Genomic DNA, 16,148 nt, shown 5'->3' with positions numbered 1-16,148 from the left:
TTCTCCTCCTGCTTTCAATCTTTCCCAGCATCAGGGTCTTATCAAATGAGTCAGTTCTTCACATCAGGTGGCCACAGTATTGGAGCTTCAGCCTTAGTCCTTCCAATGAATGTTCAGGACTGATTTCCTTTAGGATGGACTGGTTGGATCTCCTTGCAGTCCAAGGGACTCTCAAGAGTCTTCTCCAACACCACAGTTCAAAAGCATCAGTTCTTTAGCACTCAGCTTTCTTTATGGTCCAGCTCTCACATCCATACATGACCACTGGAAAAACCATAGCTTTGACTAGATGGACCTTTGTTGGCAGAGTAATGTCCCTGCTTTTTAATATACTGTCTAAGTTGGTCATAGCTTATCTTCCAAGGAGCAAGCGCCTTTTAATTTCATGGCTGCAGTCACCATCTGCAGTGATTTTGGAGCCCAAGAAAATAAAGTCTGTCACTGTTTCCATTGTTTCCCCATCTCTTTGCCATGAAGTGATGGGATAAAGTGACTGGACTGGATGCTGTGATCTTCGTTTTTTAAATGTTGAGTTTTAAGCCAGCTTTTCACTCTCTTTCACTTGCATCAAGAGGCTCTTTAGTTCCTCTTTGCTTTCTGCCATAAGGGTGGTGATATCTGCATATCTGAGGTTGATATTTCTCCCAGTAATCTTGATTCCAGCTTGTGCTTCATCCAGCCCGGCATTTCTCATAACGTACTCTGCATAGACAGTAAAATAAGCAGGATGACGATACACAGCCTTGACGTACTCCCTCCCAATTTGGAACCAGTCTGTTGTTCCATGTCCCGTTCTAACTGTTGCTTCTTGACCTGCATACAGATTTCTCAGGAGGCAGGTCAGGTGTCTGGTATTCCCATCTCTAAGAATTTTCTGCAGTTTGTTGTGATCCACACACTCAAAGGCTTTAGTTTAGTCAATAAAGCAGTAGTAGATATTTTTCTGGAACTCTCTTGCTTTTTCAGTGATCCAATGGATGTTGGCAGTTTGATCTCTGGTTCCTCTGCCTTTTCTAAATCCAGCTTAAACATCTGGAAGTTCTCGGTTCATATACTATTGAAGCCTAGCTTGGAGAATTTTGAGCATTACTTTGCTAGCGAGTAAGATGAGTGCAATTGTGCAGTAGTTTGAACATTCTTTAGCATTGCCTTTCTTTGGGATTGTAATGAAGGCTGACCTTTTCCAGTCCTGTGGCCACTGCTGAGTTTTCCAAATTTGCTGACATATTGAGTTATTTTGGCATATTGTTATGCTGGCATATTGAGAATATTCTGTTACCTTTAGGCTAAAGTGTAAAATTTAACTTCCAACAACCTGTCTATAAAATAATAATGAGGTTCCTTAAAAAATTAAAAACAGAGCTACTGCATGATCCAGCAATCGCACCTCTGGGCATATATCCAGAGAAAACCATAATCAAAAGACGCACGTGCCCCAGTATCCACTGCGGCACTACTTACTGTAGCTAAGACATGGAAGCGCCCTAAACGTCCTTAGACAGATGAATGGGTAGAGGAGAGATGGTACATGTGCACAGTGGGATGTTACTCAGCCATAAAAAGAACGAAGTAATGCCATGTGCAGCAATATCTACACTCTACAGTGTATAGAATCTGGGAGTGCCCTGGTGGTCCAGAGGCTGACACCATGCTCCCAATGCAGGAGACCTGGGTTCGAGTCCTGATCAGGGAACTGGGTCCCACATGCTGCATGCAGCTAAGACCTGGCACAGAAAAATAAGTTAATAAATATGAAAAAGTAGACAATCAGTAAGGACTTACTGTAAAGCACCACAACCGACTCAATATTCTGTAACAACCTGCATGGGAAAAGAATCTGAAAAAGATAACTGAAACCACTTTGCTGTACACCTGAAACTAACAAGATGTTGTAAATCAGTTATGCTCCAATATGAATGAAAATTACAGATAGTAATGGAGAGAGAAGAGAATAGCATGTACAAATAAACCCAGGCTTGTGAGAAGCAGAGAGAAAGTGCATGGTCTTTGTTTCTGTAAGGTCACAGGGCTGTAGTTGGAATCTGTGGTTTCCTCTTACTATTCATCGATATTTCCCTTTCTTCCGTTCTTGGGGTTCTTTATCTGGCAGAGTGACCCAAACCTTCATTGCCAAAGAGTCTGAGTGCTCAGGCATTTTCCTTTTGTTGTTTGTATGCTGTGGTTTCCCCTTGACCTTTATTATTGGGTATGGAAATACCAAGAAGTACCTCAGAATCTTCTAGATTCCAGACTCAGTCCTTCTTGCCCCCAGTGTGTAGCAGCAGCCCAGCTTCCTCTTGGTACTCAGGATCAGTTATTCTAGTCCAGAGAGGAACTCCTTTTTTACCTTGTTGGCTCAGTGATATTGTTGTCGTTCAGTTGCTAAGTTGTGTCCAACTCTTTGCGACCCCATGGACTGTAGCACACCTGGCTCCTCTGTCCTTCACTGTCTCCTGGAATTTGCTCAAATTCATGTCCATTGAGTTGGTGATGCTATCTAGCCATCTCATCCTCTGCTGCCCCTTCTCCTTTTATCTTCAGTCTTTGCCAGCATCAGAGTCTTTTCCAATGAGTCAGCTCTTTGCATCAGGTGGCCAAAGTATTGGAGCTTCTGCATCAGTCCTTCCAATGAATATTCAGGGTTGATTTCCTTTAGGATTGACTGGTTTGATCTCCTTGCAGTCCAAGAGTCTTCTTCAACACCACAGTTGGAAAACATCAATTCTTCAGTGCTCAGCCTTCTTTATAGTCCAACTCTCACATCCATACACAACTACTGGAAAAACCATAGCTTTGACTAGACGGATCTTTGTCAGCAAAGCGATGTCTCTACTTTCTAATACTCTGTCTAGGGGGCTGTCTTACTTTCAAATTCTGTGAAACCAGTGCAAGCTTTCCTCCCACATCAGCAGGGCCCGAAGTTGGCAGGATGGGAAACAAAAGTTCTGCAAGTGAGTTTTTAGATATAATAGAGAGAGCAGCCAGCCCTACTTCTACCTCTGATTCTGGGACCAAGTCTGCTCACTTTAGGGAACAGCACTGCATAATAGTTTTGATTCAAAGCATATATTGCATCTTGCAAGACAGAACTTCTTCAGTTCAGGATGTTATCTCTCAACTAATGCTATAACTGAGTCTTCAATAAGCCATTCCACTTTTCAGTTAAGATCAGTCAACTTTCCATGGCGGGGCATGTGGATATGAACCCATTGCTATACTTTCTTGGCTATAAAAGGAGTTCCTTGATCAGATCCAATGCTGTGGGGCTTGCCAGAACCCAGACGGTAGATAAGGCCTTCTGTGAGATTCTGTGAGTACATGGGTGTTGGTGCTTAACAGAAGTAGAGAAGACAGCTTTATATTCAGAATGTGTTTGTTCCTTTGAGGGTGAGTCTTTGCCTCCTCAGTGAAGGAAGAGGTCCTAAACAAATCGTCTGCTACCAGGTGGCTGGCTCATCCTCCCTGGGGGAGCAGCGCCACATTACAGACTTAGTTGTTTGTGTTTTGGGGGATTTTTTTTATTATGGTAAACGTAAAATTTTTGCCATTTTAATAATGTTAAGGGCTACAATTCAGTGGCATTTAAGTGTTATGCAACCATCACCATTATCCATTTGCAAAATGTTTTCATCCTCGCAAACAAAATTAGACAGTAACTCCTCATATACCTCTTCCCTCAGTGCCTGGTAGCTTCTGTTTTATCTTCAGTGTCTGTGAATTTGACTGCTGTAAGTACTTCACATAAGTGGAATCATATAACATTTGTCCTTAAGCATATGGCAAATTTTACTTGGCAAAATGTTTTCAAGGTTGATCCTCACTGTAGCGTGGATCAGAGCTTCATCTCTTTTTGTGGCTGAAAATACTCCATTGTGTGGATAATACTACATTTTGTTTATCCATGCATCTGTTGTTGGGCATTGTGTTGTTTTCACATTTTTGCTGTTGTGAATAGTGCTGCTGCGGCAACATTTGTGTACAAGTCTTTGTTTGCGCATCTCTTTTCCAGTCTTTGGAATATATACCCAGGAGTGGAATTGCAGAGTCATGTGATAAAGTTTAATTTATTGAGAAACCACTAGAGTGTTTTCCACGGTGTCTTACCATTTTACATTCCCACCAGAAATGTAGGAGGGTTCCTGTTTCTCAACATTTTCACTTACTTTTCAGCATGTATTTTTCCATTTTGAAACCATTAGCCCTCTTCCCCTGGTGCGGCCGCGTCTGACGTGGAGTCTTGCTGTGGTCTTGACGTGCATTTCCCTCGTGGCCAGTGGTGAGGAGCATCGCCCTCTGCTTGGCGCTGTCTTCTGCGTTGTCTTTGGCGAAATGTTTACTCAGGTCCTTTGCCCATTTTAAAATTGAGTTGTCTTTCTGTTGTTGAGTTGTAAAAGTTCCTTAAACATTCTGCATCCTTGACCCTTGTCAGATAAATGATTTGCAGATATTTTCTTCCATTCTTGGGTAGCTCCCCCCCTACTTTCCTTGCTGTGTCCCTTGATGCACAAATGTTTTCATTTTAACGAAGCCAAATTCATCTAGTCTGTGGTAACTTCTGCTTTTGGTGTCATATCTTGTGAAATCCAAAATTGTGAAGATTTGCTCCTGTTTTCTTCTGAGACTTTCAGAACTTAAGCTCTTATGTTTAGGTCTTCTACCCAAGTTGAGTTATGTTTTATTTGGTGTAGGTATGGTTCAACTTCACTCTTCTGTACGTGGATATCCAGTTTTCCCCGATACCATTTGTTGAAAAGACTGTCCTTTCCCCATTGAATGGCCTTGGCGTTGTTTTCAAAACTCCTGTGGCCACATGTCCAGGTCTTATTTCTGTGCTCTGTACTCCAGTGTGCTGTGTGTCTCTCCTTACGCCGGTATATGCTTGGTCTCCTGTGGGCCATTTTCATCTGACGATAGGTGGCTGTGTGCACGTCCAGTCTTGTGCCTAGGTCAGTCAGACAACACCTGATGGGACGCTCAGGCCACATCTCGCCCACTGTCCTGTGTTAAGGTGTTTGCTTTCTCCCAAGGGTCAAGGGCGAGCCAGAAACGACTTCTCCAAAGGCAAATAGTTATCCCCAGAAGACGGCGCAGATGTGCTCCCAAATCCTAGAAGTCTGTGCTGTGCTGCTCCTGTTGGTACTTGCCCAGAGAGTGTGTACAGCATCCTCAACTTGCCAGGGACACTTCCGGAATCATCGAGTCTCCTGGATTGGGCTGGGCTTGCTGCAGGGCCTGAGTTTTGCTTGGTTCCACTTGAAACTGGCAGCCTTGTGAGTGACTCTAAATGAACGTCACAGTCTCAAATGTGGTGTATGTTACCTTGAAAATCCACAAAGATCGACAAGGGTTTTGCCTTTTTTCATGATGGGTTGTTTGATGTGCAGCAGCTTATCTTTCATCTTGGAGTGGATCGCTTGACAGGCTCAGATCACTGAAACTCTTAATCACTTCCCTGAGGTCATGGGCTGCCCATTCTTACAGGGATTATCTGCCAGGCTCCAGTTTGCATGTTTTTCTGAGACATTTTAAGTACTTGCTACTTTCTGCTCATCAGATCCACTGGACGTGTGGCCATTTGAGTTCAAACCTCACTCACTGTGCAGATTTTGTTTCAGTCAGGGTGCATTCGGGCCAAAGAAACCACAGGGTGATTTGAACAAGGAGAGGCTGCTGTGCAGCGGGAACTTGCTGGGAGGAGCACCCCGGAGCCCGGAGAGAGAGCCTCTTCCTCTGGCCGTGTCTCTTTAGCACCCTCTGCCGGCAGAACATAGCACTGTGCCGGCCCGCAAAGGAAACCTAAAGGGCCCAGCGCAATTTCCCAGAGTAGGCACTGATGGGCAGATTTGGAACTGAGAGGCTCCGGATGCATAACTGGTATAGTTTGTCAGTTAAATGGACAGCGCGGGGCAAGTTTTACTTGTTCAAGATGAAGCTAAATAATTGGGACCTTGCTGTGACGATACAGTATTCCATTCAATTATTAATAACTAACCCTATTCCTCACCATCACTAATATCTGTATGTTACCGAGGCACAGATGTGAATAAGACAGTCTCTGTCCACAGGGAACTTATGTATTTTTCTGTTAATAAGTTATTTCAAGGGGCTTTTAATAGTTCCTTTGCCTGTTTCATTCTTTGAAGTAAAATTTAAGTGTCAAAAATGCTTGCCTTGGTAAATTAAGAGTACCTCATCAGAGTGCCCTGGTGGCTCAGTGGATAGGAGTCCACCCGCCAGTGCAGGGGACACAGGTTCAATCTCTGGTCAAGAAAGATCCCACATGGTGCAGAGCAGCTAAGCCCACGTGCGGCAACCGAGCCCGCGCGCTGTAGCCCGGCGCGGCAGCTGCTGGAGCCGGCACTCCTAGAGCCTGTGCGCTGCAGCACAAGCCGCCGCAACGGAGCATAGCCACCGCCTGACGCAACCGGAGAAAGCCTGTGCAGAAGCAGCGAAGACTCGGTGCAGCCAAAATAATAGATGAATACAGTGAAAATGAAAAAAGATTTTTAGAGAGTACTTTAGCACCATGTGACAGTGTATATTTTATATCTGTGTACCTTGCATTTCTGTTTTACCATACCCCTTGATTTTATTTATCTCTTTATCTCAATCTGTGTAGAAAATGATATACTTACTGCTGCTATCATTGATCCCCTAAACCCTTGAACTATCACTGGTCCCTAGACAAAGATAAATAATATTCTTTAGGGAATTGAGGGACCTGTGGTGTTGGAGAAGACTCTTGAGAGTCCCTTGGACTGCAAGGAGATCCAACCAGTCCATTCTGAAGAAGATCACCCCTGGGGTTTCTTTGGAAGGAATGATGCTAAAGCTGAAACTCTAGTACTTTGGCCACCTCATGAGAAGAGTTGACTCATTGGAAAAGACTCTGATGCTGGGAGGGATTGGGGGCAGGAGGAGAAGGGGACAACAGAGGATGAGATGGCTGGATGGCATCACTGACTCGATGGACGTGAGTCTGAGTGAACTCCGGGCATTGGTGATAGACAGGGAGGCCTGGCATGCTGCGATTCATGGGGTTGCAAAGAGTCGGACATGACTGAGCTACTGAACTGAACTTTAAAAAAAAAATTTTTTTGGATTATAGTTGATTTACAATATTGTGTTAATTTCTGCTGTACAACAAAATAGTCAGTCATACATATAACCTCTCTTTTTTAGATTATTTTTCCATATAGGTCGTAGAGTATTGAGAAGAGTTCCCTGTGCTATAAAGTAGGTCCTTATTAGTTACTATTTTATATATAATAGCGTATATTGTCTATCCCAGTCTCCCAGTTTATACCTTTCCTCTGCCTCCTACTTTCCACCCTGGTAACCATGAGTTTGTTTTCTACATCTGTGGTTCTGTTTCTGTTTTGTAAATAAATTCATTTGTACCATTATTTTAGATTCCATATGTCAGTTCAGTTCAGTCACTCAGTCATGTCCGATTCTTTGCGACCCCACGGACTGCAGCACGCCAGGCCTCCCTGTCCATCACCAGCTCCCGGAGTTCACTCAAACTTGTGTTCATGGAGTCAGTGATGCCATCCAACCATCTCATCCTCTGTCGTCCTCTTCTCCCACCTTCAGTCTTTCCCAGCATCAGGATCTTTTTTAATGAGTCAGTTCTTTGCAACAGGTGGCCAGAGTATTGGAGTTTAAGCTTCAGCATCAGTCCTTCCAGTGAATATTCAGGACTGATTTCCCTTAATGGAATGGTTGGATCTCCTTGCAGTCCAAGGGACTCTCAAGAGTCACCTCCAACACCACAGTTCAAAAGCATCATTTTTCGGCACTCAGCTTTCTTTAGAGTTAAACTCTCACATTCATACATGACTACTGGAAAAACCATAGCCTTGACTAGACAGACCTTTGTTGGCAAAGTAATGTCTCTACTTTTAACCATAACTTTTCTTTCAAGGAGCAAGCATCTTTTAATTCATAGCTACAGTCACCATCTGCAGTGATTTTGGAGCCCAAGAAAATAAAGTCTGTCACTTTCCATTGTTTCCCCATCTATTTGCCATGAAGTGATGGGACCAGATGCCATGATCTTAGTTTTCTGAATGTTGAGTTTTAAGCCAACTTTTTCACTCTCCTTTCACTTTTCATCAAGAAGCTCTTTATTTCTTCTTCACTTTCTGCCATAAGGGTGGTGTCATCTGCATGTCTGAGGTTATTGATATTTCTCCCGGCAGTATTGATTCCAGCTTGTGCTTCATCCAGCCCAGCATTTCTCATTAAGAGTACTCTGCATAGAAGTTAAATAAGCAGGGTAACAATATACAGCCTTGACGTACTTCTTTCCCAATTTGGAACCAGTCTGTTGTTCCATATCCGGTTCTCACTGTTGCTTCTTGACCTGTATACAGATTTCTCAGGAGGCAGGTAAGATGTCTGGTATTCCCATCTCTTGAAGAATTTTCCACAGTTTGTTGTGATCCACACAGTCAAAGGCTTTAGCAGAAGTCAATAAAGCAGAAGTAGATGTTTTTCTGGAACTCACTTGCTTTTTCCATGATCCAGCGGATGTTGGCAATTTGATCTCTGGTTCCTCTGCCTTTTTCTAAATCCAGCTTGAACATCTGGAAGTTCTCGGTTCACGTACTACTGAAGCCTGGCTTGGAGAATTTTGAGCATTACTTTACTAGCATGTGAGATGAGTGCAATTGTGCAGTAGTTTGAACCTTCTTTGGCACTGCTTTTCTTTGGGATCGGAATGAAAACTGATCTTTTCCAGTCCTGTGGCCACTGCTGAGTTTTCCAAATTTGCTGGCATATTGAGTGTAGCACTTTCACAGCATCATCTTATAGGATTTAAAATAGCTCCACTGGAATTCCATCATCTCCATTAGCTTTGTTCCTAGTGATGCTTCCTAAGGCCCACTTGACTTTGCATTCCAGGATGTCTGGCTCTAGGTGAGTGACCACACCATCATGGTTATCTGGGTCATGAAGATCTTTTTCGTACAGTTCTTCTGTGTATTCTTGCCACCTCTTCTTAATGTCTTCTGCTTCTGTTAGGTCCGTGTCATTTCTGTCCTTTATCGTGCCCATCTTTGCATGAAATGTTCCCTTGGTGTCTCTAATTTTCTTGAAGAGATCTCTAGTCTTTCCCATTCTATTGTTTTCCTCTATTTCTTTGCATTGATCACTGAGGCAGGCTTTCTTATTTCTCCTTGCTATTGTTTGGAACTCTGCATTCAAGCGGGTATATCTTTCCTTTTCTCTTTTGCCTTTCACTTCTCTTCCTTTCATAGCTATTTGTAAGCCCTCCTCAGACAACCACTTTGCCTTTTTGCATTTCTTTTTCTTGAGGGTGGTTTTGATCACTGTACAATGTCACAAACCTCTGTCCATAGTTCTTCAGGCACTCTAATCAGATCTAATCCCTTGAATCTATACGTCATTTCCACTATATAATCGCAAGGGATTTGCTTTAGGTCATACCTAAATGGTCTAGTGGTTTTTCCTACTTCCTTCAGTTTAGGTCTGAACTTGGCAATAAGGAGTTCATGATCTGAGCCACAGTCAGCTCCCAGTCTTGTTTTTGCTGACTGTATAGAGCTTGTCTGTCTTTGGCTGCAAAGAATATAATCAGTCTGATTTTGGTATTGACCATCTGGTGATGTCCATGTGTAGAGTCTTCTCTTGTGTTGTTGGAAGAGGATGTTTGCTATAACCGGTGCATTCTCTTGGCAAAACTCTATTAGCCTTTGCCCTGCTTCATTCTGCACTCTAAGGCCAAATTTGCGTGTTACTCCAGGTGTTTCTTGACTTCCTACTTTTGCATTCCAGTCCCCTATAATGAAAAGGACATCTTTTTGGGGTGTTAGTTCTAGAAGGCCTCGTAGGTCTTCATAAAACCATTCAACTTCAGCTTCTTCAACATTACTGGTTGGGGCATAAACTTAGATTACTTACTGTGATGTTGAATGGTTTGCCTTGGAAATGAACAGAGATCATTCTATCAGTTTTGAGATTGCATCCAAGTACTGCATTTCAAACTCCTGTTGACCATGAGGGCTACTCCATTTCTTCTAAGGGATTCTTGCCCACAGTAGTAGATGTGATGGTCATCTGAGTTAAATTCACCCATTCCAGTCCATTTTAGTTCACTGATTCCTAAAATGTCCATGTTCACTCTTGCCATCTCCTGTTTGACCACTTCCAATTTGCCTTGATCCATGGACCTAACATTCCAGGTTCCTATGCAGTATTGCTCTTTACAGCTTGGGACTTTACTTCCATCACCAGTCACATCCACAACTGGGTACTGTTTTTGCTTTGGGTCTATCTCTTCATTCTTTCTGGAGTTTCCATATGTAAGTGATATCATATGTTTGTCTTTCTCTGTCTGACTTCACTCAGTATGACAGTCTCTGGGTCCGTCTATGCAAATGGCATTCTTTCTTTCTTTTTTATGACTAATGTTCCATTGTATATATGTATGACGCCATCTATCCATCCCTGTTGATGGACTTTAGGCTGTTTCCACAGGTTGTCTCCAGTAGTCCTGGCTATTGTAAGTAGTGTTGCTGTGAACATTGGAGTGCATGTATTATTTCACATTATGGTAGTCTCTGGATATACGCCCAGGAATGGGAGTGCAGGCACGTATTGTAGCCCTATTTTTAGTTTTTTACGGAACTTCCATACTGTTCTCCACATTGGATGTACCAGTTTATATGCCCACCAACCATATAGAGGGTTTCCTTTTCTCCACACCTTCTCCAGCTTTTATTGTTTATAGATTTTTGATGGCCATTCTGGCCAGTGTGAGGTGATACCTCACTATAGGTCTGATTTGCATTTCTCTAATAATGAGTGACGCTGAGCATCTTTTCACGTGCTTTTTGTAAGGGACCGAACTTCCGACCCTTAAAAGACATAGGCTGGGATGCCTCTGGCTGAAGGGGCATTGTCCGTTAGAGAGAGGTGGGGGCTCGGAACAGCAAGCACCGCACCCTGACTTCTTTTCCTGGGCAGATCCTGCTGTCACTGCTGTTACCGCGCCAGAACCGCCTGAGAAGCGAGATTGAAGAAGCCCTGGACATGGACCTCCTTAAGCAGGACGCAGAGCACGGGTCCCTGAATGTCCCTCATCTCTCCAAGTACATTCTCAACATGATGACTCTGCTGTGTGCACCGGTTCGCGATGAGGCAGTGCAGAAACTGGAGAACATCTCAGACCCTGTTCGGTTACTGAGGTGTGGAGCTTGACCATCGGGCCGGGCACAGCTGGGCGGGACGCTGGCTCGCAGCCACTGTCTCTTCCCCACTGAAGACCGGGCTGACTCCTCTTTGCCGTGGCCCGTTCACTTTTCTTTTCTGAAGATGGCCTTAGATTGATTTGGGCCCCCTGTATACCATCCTACCGTAGGTCACTGGAGTATGTAATCCTTTCTTCCAAGGAACGCAGACACCCCTATGCCAGGCTTTCTCATTGCAGTTCCCACAGTGTGAAGACAGAGATTGGAGACTATCCCTTTTTCAGAGTTATGGAAACCAAAACCCAGAAAGTGAATTGTCCAAAAACAGCATCAGCTGTAATCTTACTGTTCAGAGAGATTTGTTGTCATCCTGATGTATTTCCTTCTACTGACTCCTTTTTTTTTTTTTTTTAAAGAGACACAGAGTGACTGGTGTGGAAAAGCCCAAAGGCTGGAACTCCAGAGACTTACTTGCTCCTCGTTCTGCCAGTCATTCACTCTGGGCCTTAGGTCCTGGGCCGCAGTGCCATCTTTTGTAAATTTCAGAGGCGAGACCTAAAGCCCCTCCCACCTCTAGAATACAGTGATTTAATGATATCTGTGTAGGTCCCCCCCCATCCCCCACCGCCCGCCACCATCGGAGAAAGTAAGGAAACATCCCTTCATAGTACAAATACTCCATTTTCTCCTGTGTCAGAGGGATCTTCCAGGTTCTGAGCCTGATGAAAATGGACATGGTGAACTACACTATCCAGAGCCTTCAGCCCCAGCTGCAGGAACATTCCATCCAGTTCGAACGAGCGAAATTTCAGGACCTTCTCAACAAGCAGCCCAGTATGTATATAAACTTGAGGGAAAGCGGGGGTGGGGGTGGGGAGTATGACCTTGGGTTCTGGCTTTATGATGTGAGCGGGAACTCTGCCTCTGTTTAGGAACAGAGTTTCTCACTCAGACTAGGGGCTGCAGAAGGCCAGAAAGACCCCCGACCAAAGCGTTTCCCTCCTGAGGGGAGGAGACCTCCAGCCGCGGTCCCCAGGCCACAGGGGCGGTGCTGAGGGGGCCTCCGCTCTGCGCAGGCCTCCTGGATCACACCACCCGCTGGCTGACCCGCGCGGCCACAGAGCTGTCTGCGCCGCTGCCCAGCGGCCCCGGCCCCGACGCTGCCGACGCCTCCAGCTCGGCCTGCTCCTCCCCCAGCGAGGCGGCCAGCAGCCCGGAGCCCCTCAGCCCCACCATGGTGCTGTCCCAGGGCTTCCTGAACCTCCTCCTCTGGGACCCTGAAGACGACGAGTTCCCTGAGGTAGGAGGGGGCACCCGGCCCTGTGGTGCGGGCCGCAGGGCCTGCCCGGGGCTGCCCTGCTGACGGCCTGCCTGCCTGCCCCCCCAGACCCTGCTGACGGACAGAGCGCGGCTGCAGGAGCTGGAGGCGCAGCTGCGCCAGCTAACCATCCTGGCCTCCGTCTTGCTGGTTTCCAGCAGCTTCTCTGGCAGCGTTCTGTTTGGCTCACCTCAGTTTGTGGATAAGCTGAAACGCATAACCAAAGCCCTGTTGGGGGAGTTCAAGTCCAGGTGAGCTGCAGAGGTCTGCTTTAGACCAAAGTGGTGCGAGGACACGGCGCTGAGGCAGGATGCCTCGCGTTCCCGCGAACCGCAGAAAGGCCCTGTGGACTCAGCCACAGAGATGCAGGGTGTCTTTCCTTAAGTGCTCTCGAGGCTGCTCTTTTAAAATTTTTATCGAGGTATAATTGATTTACAATGTTGTGTTAGTTTCAGGCACATAGCAACATAAATTGGTCATAATTTATCCTCTTTTTTAAGATTCTTTTCCCGCAGGCCATTACCGAGTATGGAGCAGAGCGCCCTGTGCTACATAGCAGGTCCTTATTAGTGACCTGTTTTATACATAGTAGTGAATATATACGTCAGTCTCAGTCTTCCAATTTATCTCCCTTCTCTTCTTGAGACTTCTAACAAAGAAAAAGGAAACTTTCTTCCAGCAGGGCAGTGTGGAGGATTGCTTACTATAAAATGATTCATTATGTTGTTGCTGCAGAGGAATCTTTCTCTAGTTGTGTGGGCTGGTCTTACCTAGCTCCAGGAGCCAGTCAGCAGTGTGGATTGAGCGTCCACTGAGTGCAGGGTGACACACCCTGGAAGAGGAAAAAGTGGAATCAGAGGGCCGGGTCATTGTAATTGGTGAGAGTAAGACAGATGACCATGGAAAATGTCCAAGAAAGTCTTAAAAGTGCACATATTTAAATTACGTGGAGTTGGAACGTTCTGAGTGGATATGCAACCCCTGTCCAGAGTTGGTTTTATAGTTTATCTTGTTTTCTAAGAAGAACGTGGTGTCATACAGAGAATACTGTCTGGAGGGTAATGGTGGAAACACTGCCCTGCCCATGGGGCTCAAGCTCCCAGGGTCTGGGATGAGGGCGGCAGGGTGGCTGGGCGTCTCCCTGGTGCGGGCCCGACTTACGGTGTGGAGTGTCGGGGCTTGTGGCCACCCCCGGGTCCCAGCTCGCTCTCCTCCATGGTCTAGGCCTGAGGAGGAGGCTATGCTGACTGTGAGTGAACAAGTGGCTCAGGAGATCCACCAGAGCCTCAAGAACATGGGCCTGGCTGCTCTGAGCAGCGACAACACGGGCTCTCTGATAGGGCAGCTCCAGGACGTCGCCAGGAGGGAGAACTGTGTCCGCAGCGTCATTGGTGAGTGTGCGCGTCGGGTAAGAATGGTGAGGGGAGAGGCTGATCCCGACCCCTGGACACTGCTCACCAAGCCATTTAACAATAAAAAGCATGGTAACTAGATAAGTCACTGGGTAGACTTTAGTTTTTGCAAAATGCTGGGTTGAAAATATATCCCTTTTGGTTTAAAGACTGCTGCTGTGAGGTTTCCCTGTGGTCCAGTGGTTAAGATCCCACGCTTCCACGGCTCGGGTTTGATTCTTGGTCGGGGAAGTTCTACATGTTGTGAGGTGCAACCAAAAATTTTTTAAAAAGATAAAAAATAAAGGCTGACTCTATTGGTTCTAAGGGAGATTTGTACCAGCAATTCATAGCTTCTCGGTGTGGCATACTATCCAACTTGGTTAAGTCATCCTTGGCTTATTTCTGATAGGGGCTTCCCAGGTAGCTCAGTGGTAAAGAATCTGCCCACCAAAGCAAGAGCCACAGGAGCTGTGGATTTGATCCCTGGGTCAGGAAAATCCCCTGGAGGAGGAAATGGCAATCCACTCCAGTATTCTGGCCAGGATAATCCCATGGACAGAGGAGCCTGCCAGGCTACAGTTCATGGGGTCACAAAGATTCGGCATACTGTCCAACTTGGTTAAGTCATCCTTGACTTTCTGGGTCATTTCTGGCTACAGTCCAAGACATGTGACACCCATCCCCTGCCAGCAAGAAATTGATGCTGAATTAGGTTGGGGGACATGTCCCCAAAGCAGGGATTTCCCCTCTCCCATGTCGAATTGGCAGCTGTGAACTTGACTTTGCTCTAACCTCAGCCATCTGAAGGGTCAGTCGAAGATCACCCTGTTGCATCAGACACTAGGACCTATCTGACGGATACTTTAGGAATCTTTTGAATAGAAATGTACTAGCCCAGTAGTTTTGGATCTTCTCTCTGTCGTTAGGAGCTGGGTCCCTTTCCAAACAAAACAGATGTCTTTCTCTCTAGGTGAGTGGGTGGGTAGTGCGTATCTCATTTAACTTTGAAGTTAGGAGTGTGGTGGGCAGTGTTTCTCCCTGAAGTTATTTCCTTCTCACTATCTTTCCCTGCTCACAGATCAGCGGATCCACTTGTTCCTCAAATGCTGTTTGGTTCTTGGTGTGCAGCGGTCTCTGCTGGACCTCCCTGGAGGCCTCACCCTCATCGAGGCAGAGCTGGCAGAACTGGGCCAGAAGTTCGTCAGCCTCACACACCACAATCAGCAGGTATTCGGCCCCTACTACACGGAGATCTTAAGGAGCCTCCTCCCCCCAGCTCAGGTGCTGGAGACAGAAGTGGCGTCTCTCTGATGGTGCTGGCTCTGGGCCCTGGCTCCTCGGACCCAGCAGCGAAGCCCGCCATCTTCTTGGGGTGACATCACCGAGCAGCACGCCCTCTCCCCGTCCGCAGCCAGCACACCATGCTGTAGTGACCTAGTGTGTGAACTCCCGCTAGCCCAGATGCATCCACTAATAAACTTCTGAACTGCAAGCAAACCCCCTGCTTCGCGTGCTGCAGCCGTGGCCAGGCCCTGTGTGCTCAGCCGCCCACCAGCCGAGCAGCCAGCAGGCCCCAGTTTTTCCTCCAGGTGCCGCCTTCAGCACACGGAGCAGAGAAGCTAAGACACCCGGTACTAACACTGTTCTCTGAGGGTAAAGTTATTTCTCTAAGGGCTCTGAAGACTCTGTGGAATTACCTAAAATGTGAGTGTCTTTCTGGAATTTAGGAGTTTGTTTTGTCTAATTCAGTTTGGATTTGGGCATGATTGAAAAAAATTATTGGAAACCTCATTTCCAGGACCAAATTCCCCTAAAGGTTTCATTCTTTTTTTTTTTTTTTTTAAAAAAAAGCTTTATGTGGCTACGCTGGGTCTTAGCTGTGGGATCTTTAGTTGTGGCAGGCTGACTCCCTGTTGTGGCATGTGGGATCTAGTTCCCTGACCAGAGATCAAACCTAGGCCCCCTGCTTTGGGAGCTGGGAGTCTTAGCCGCCAGACCACCAGGAATGTTCCCTGGCTGAAGGTTTCAAATGACGCAGTAAGGGGTCCGGAGGAGTAAGCGCCTCAGCTCCCTCTGCTGGGGCAGGTCCTGAAGCAGGGTGCCAGCTGGGGCCAGGCGACAGTGGGTGTTGACTGCTCGCAGCTTCCTGCTGAGCACATGTCTGATCCTGGAATCTCCCTGCCCAGTGTCCAGAGTCCAGCTTGGCCAGTTGGGGTG

The 16,148-nt window shown here is 46.2% G+C and overlaps 1 protein-coding gene across 2 annotated transcripts in view; it reads left to right on the top strand.

The window, feature by feature from the left end:
- Nucleotides 1–16,148, top strand: part of TCP11 (t-complex 11) — a 47,061-nt gene that overhangs the window by 16,345 nt on the left and 14,568 nt on the right. The window contains exons 5-11 of one of the 2 annotated variants that reach the window (XM_069564163.1): nt 10,996–11,216; nt 11,917–12,053; nt 12,296–12,519; nt 12,607–12,788; nt 13,762–13,928; nt 15,010–15,158; nt 15,521–15,712. In XM_069564163.1, the coding sequence (XP_069420264.1) occupies nt 10,996–11,216; nt 11,917–12,053; nt 12,296–12,519; nt 12,607–12,788; nt 13,762–13,928; nt 15,010–15,158; nt 15,521–15,658 (1,218 nt within the window). In that variant the 3' untranslated portion in view covers nt 15,659–15,712. Of the gene's footprint in view, nt 1–10,995; nt 11,217–11,916; nt 12,054–12,295; nt 12,520–12,606; nt 12,789–13,761; nt 13,929–15,009; nt 15,159–15,520; nt 15,713–16,148 lie in introns of those variants that run through there. The other variant, XM_069564162.1, reaches the window with a different exon arrangement.

Source organism: Ovis canadensis, chromosome 20, assembly GCF_042477335.2.
Source record: "Ovis canadensis isolate MfBH-ARS-UI-01 breed Bighorn chromosome 20, ARS-UI_OviCan_v2, whole genome shotgun sequence".
NCBI lineage: Eukaryota > Metazoa > Chordata > Mammalia > Artiodactyla > Bovidae > Ovis > Ovis canadensis.
Note: the sequence above shows the minus strand (reverse complement) of the source record. Positions and strands in the feature narration are given on the sequence as shown.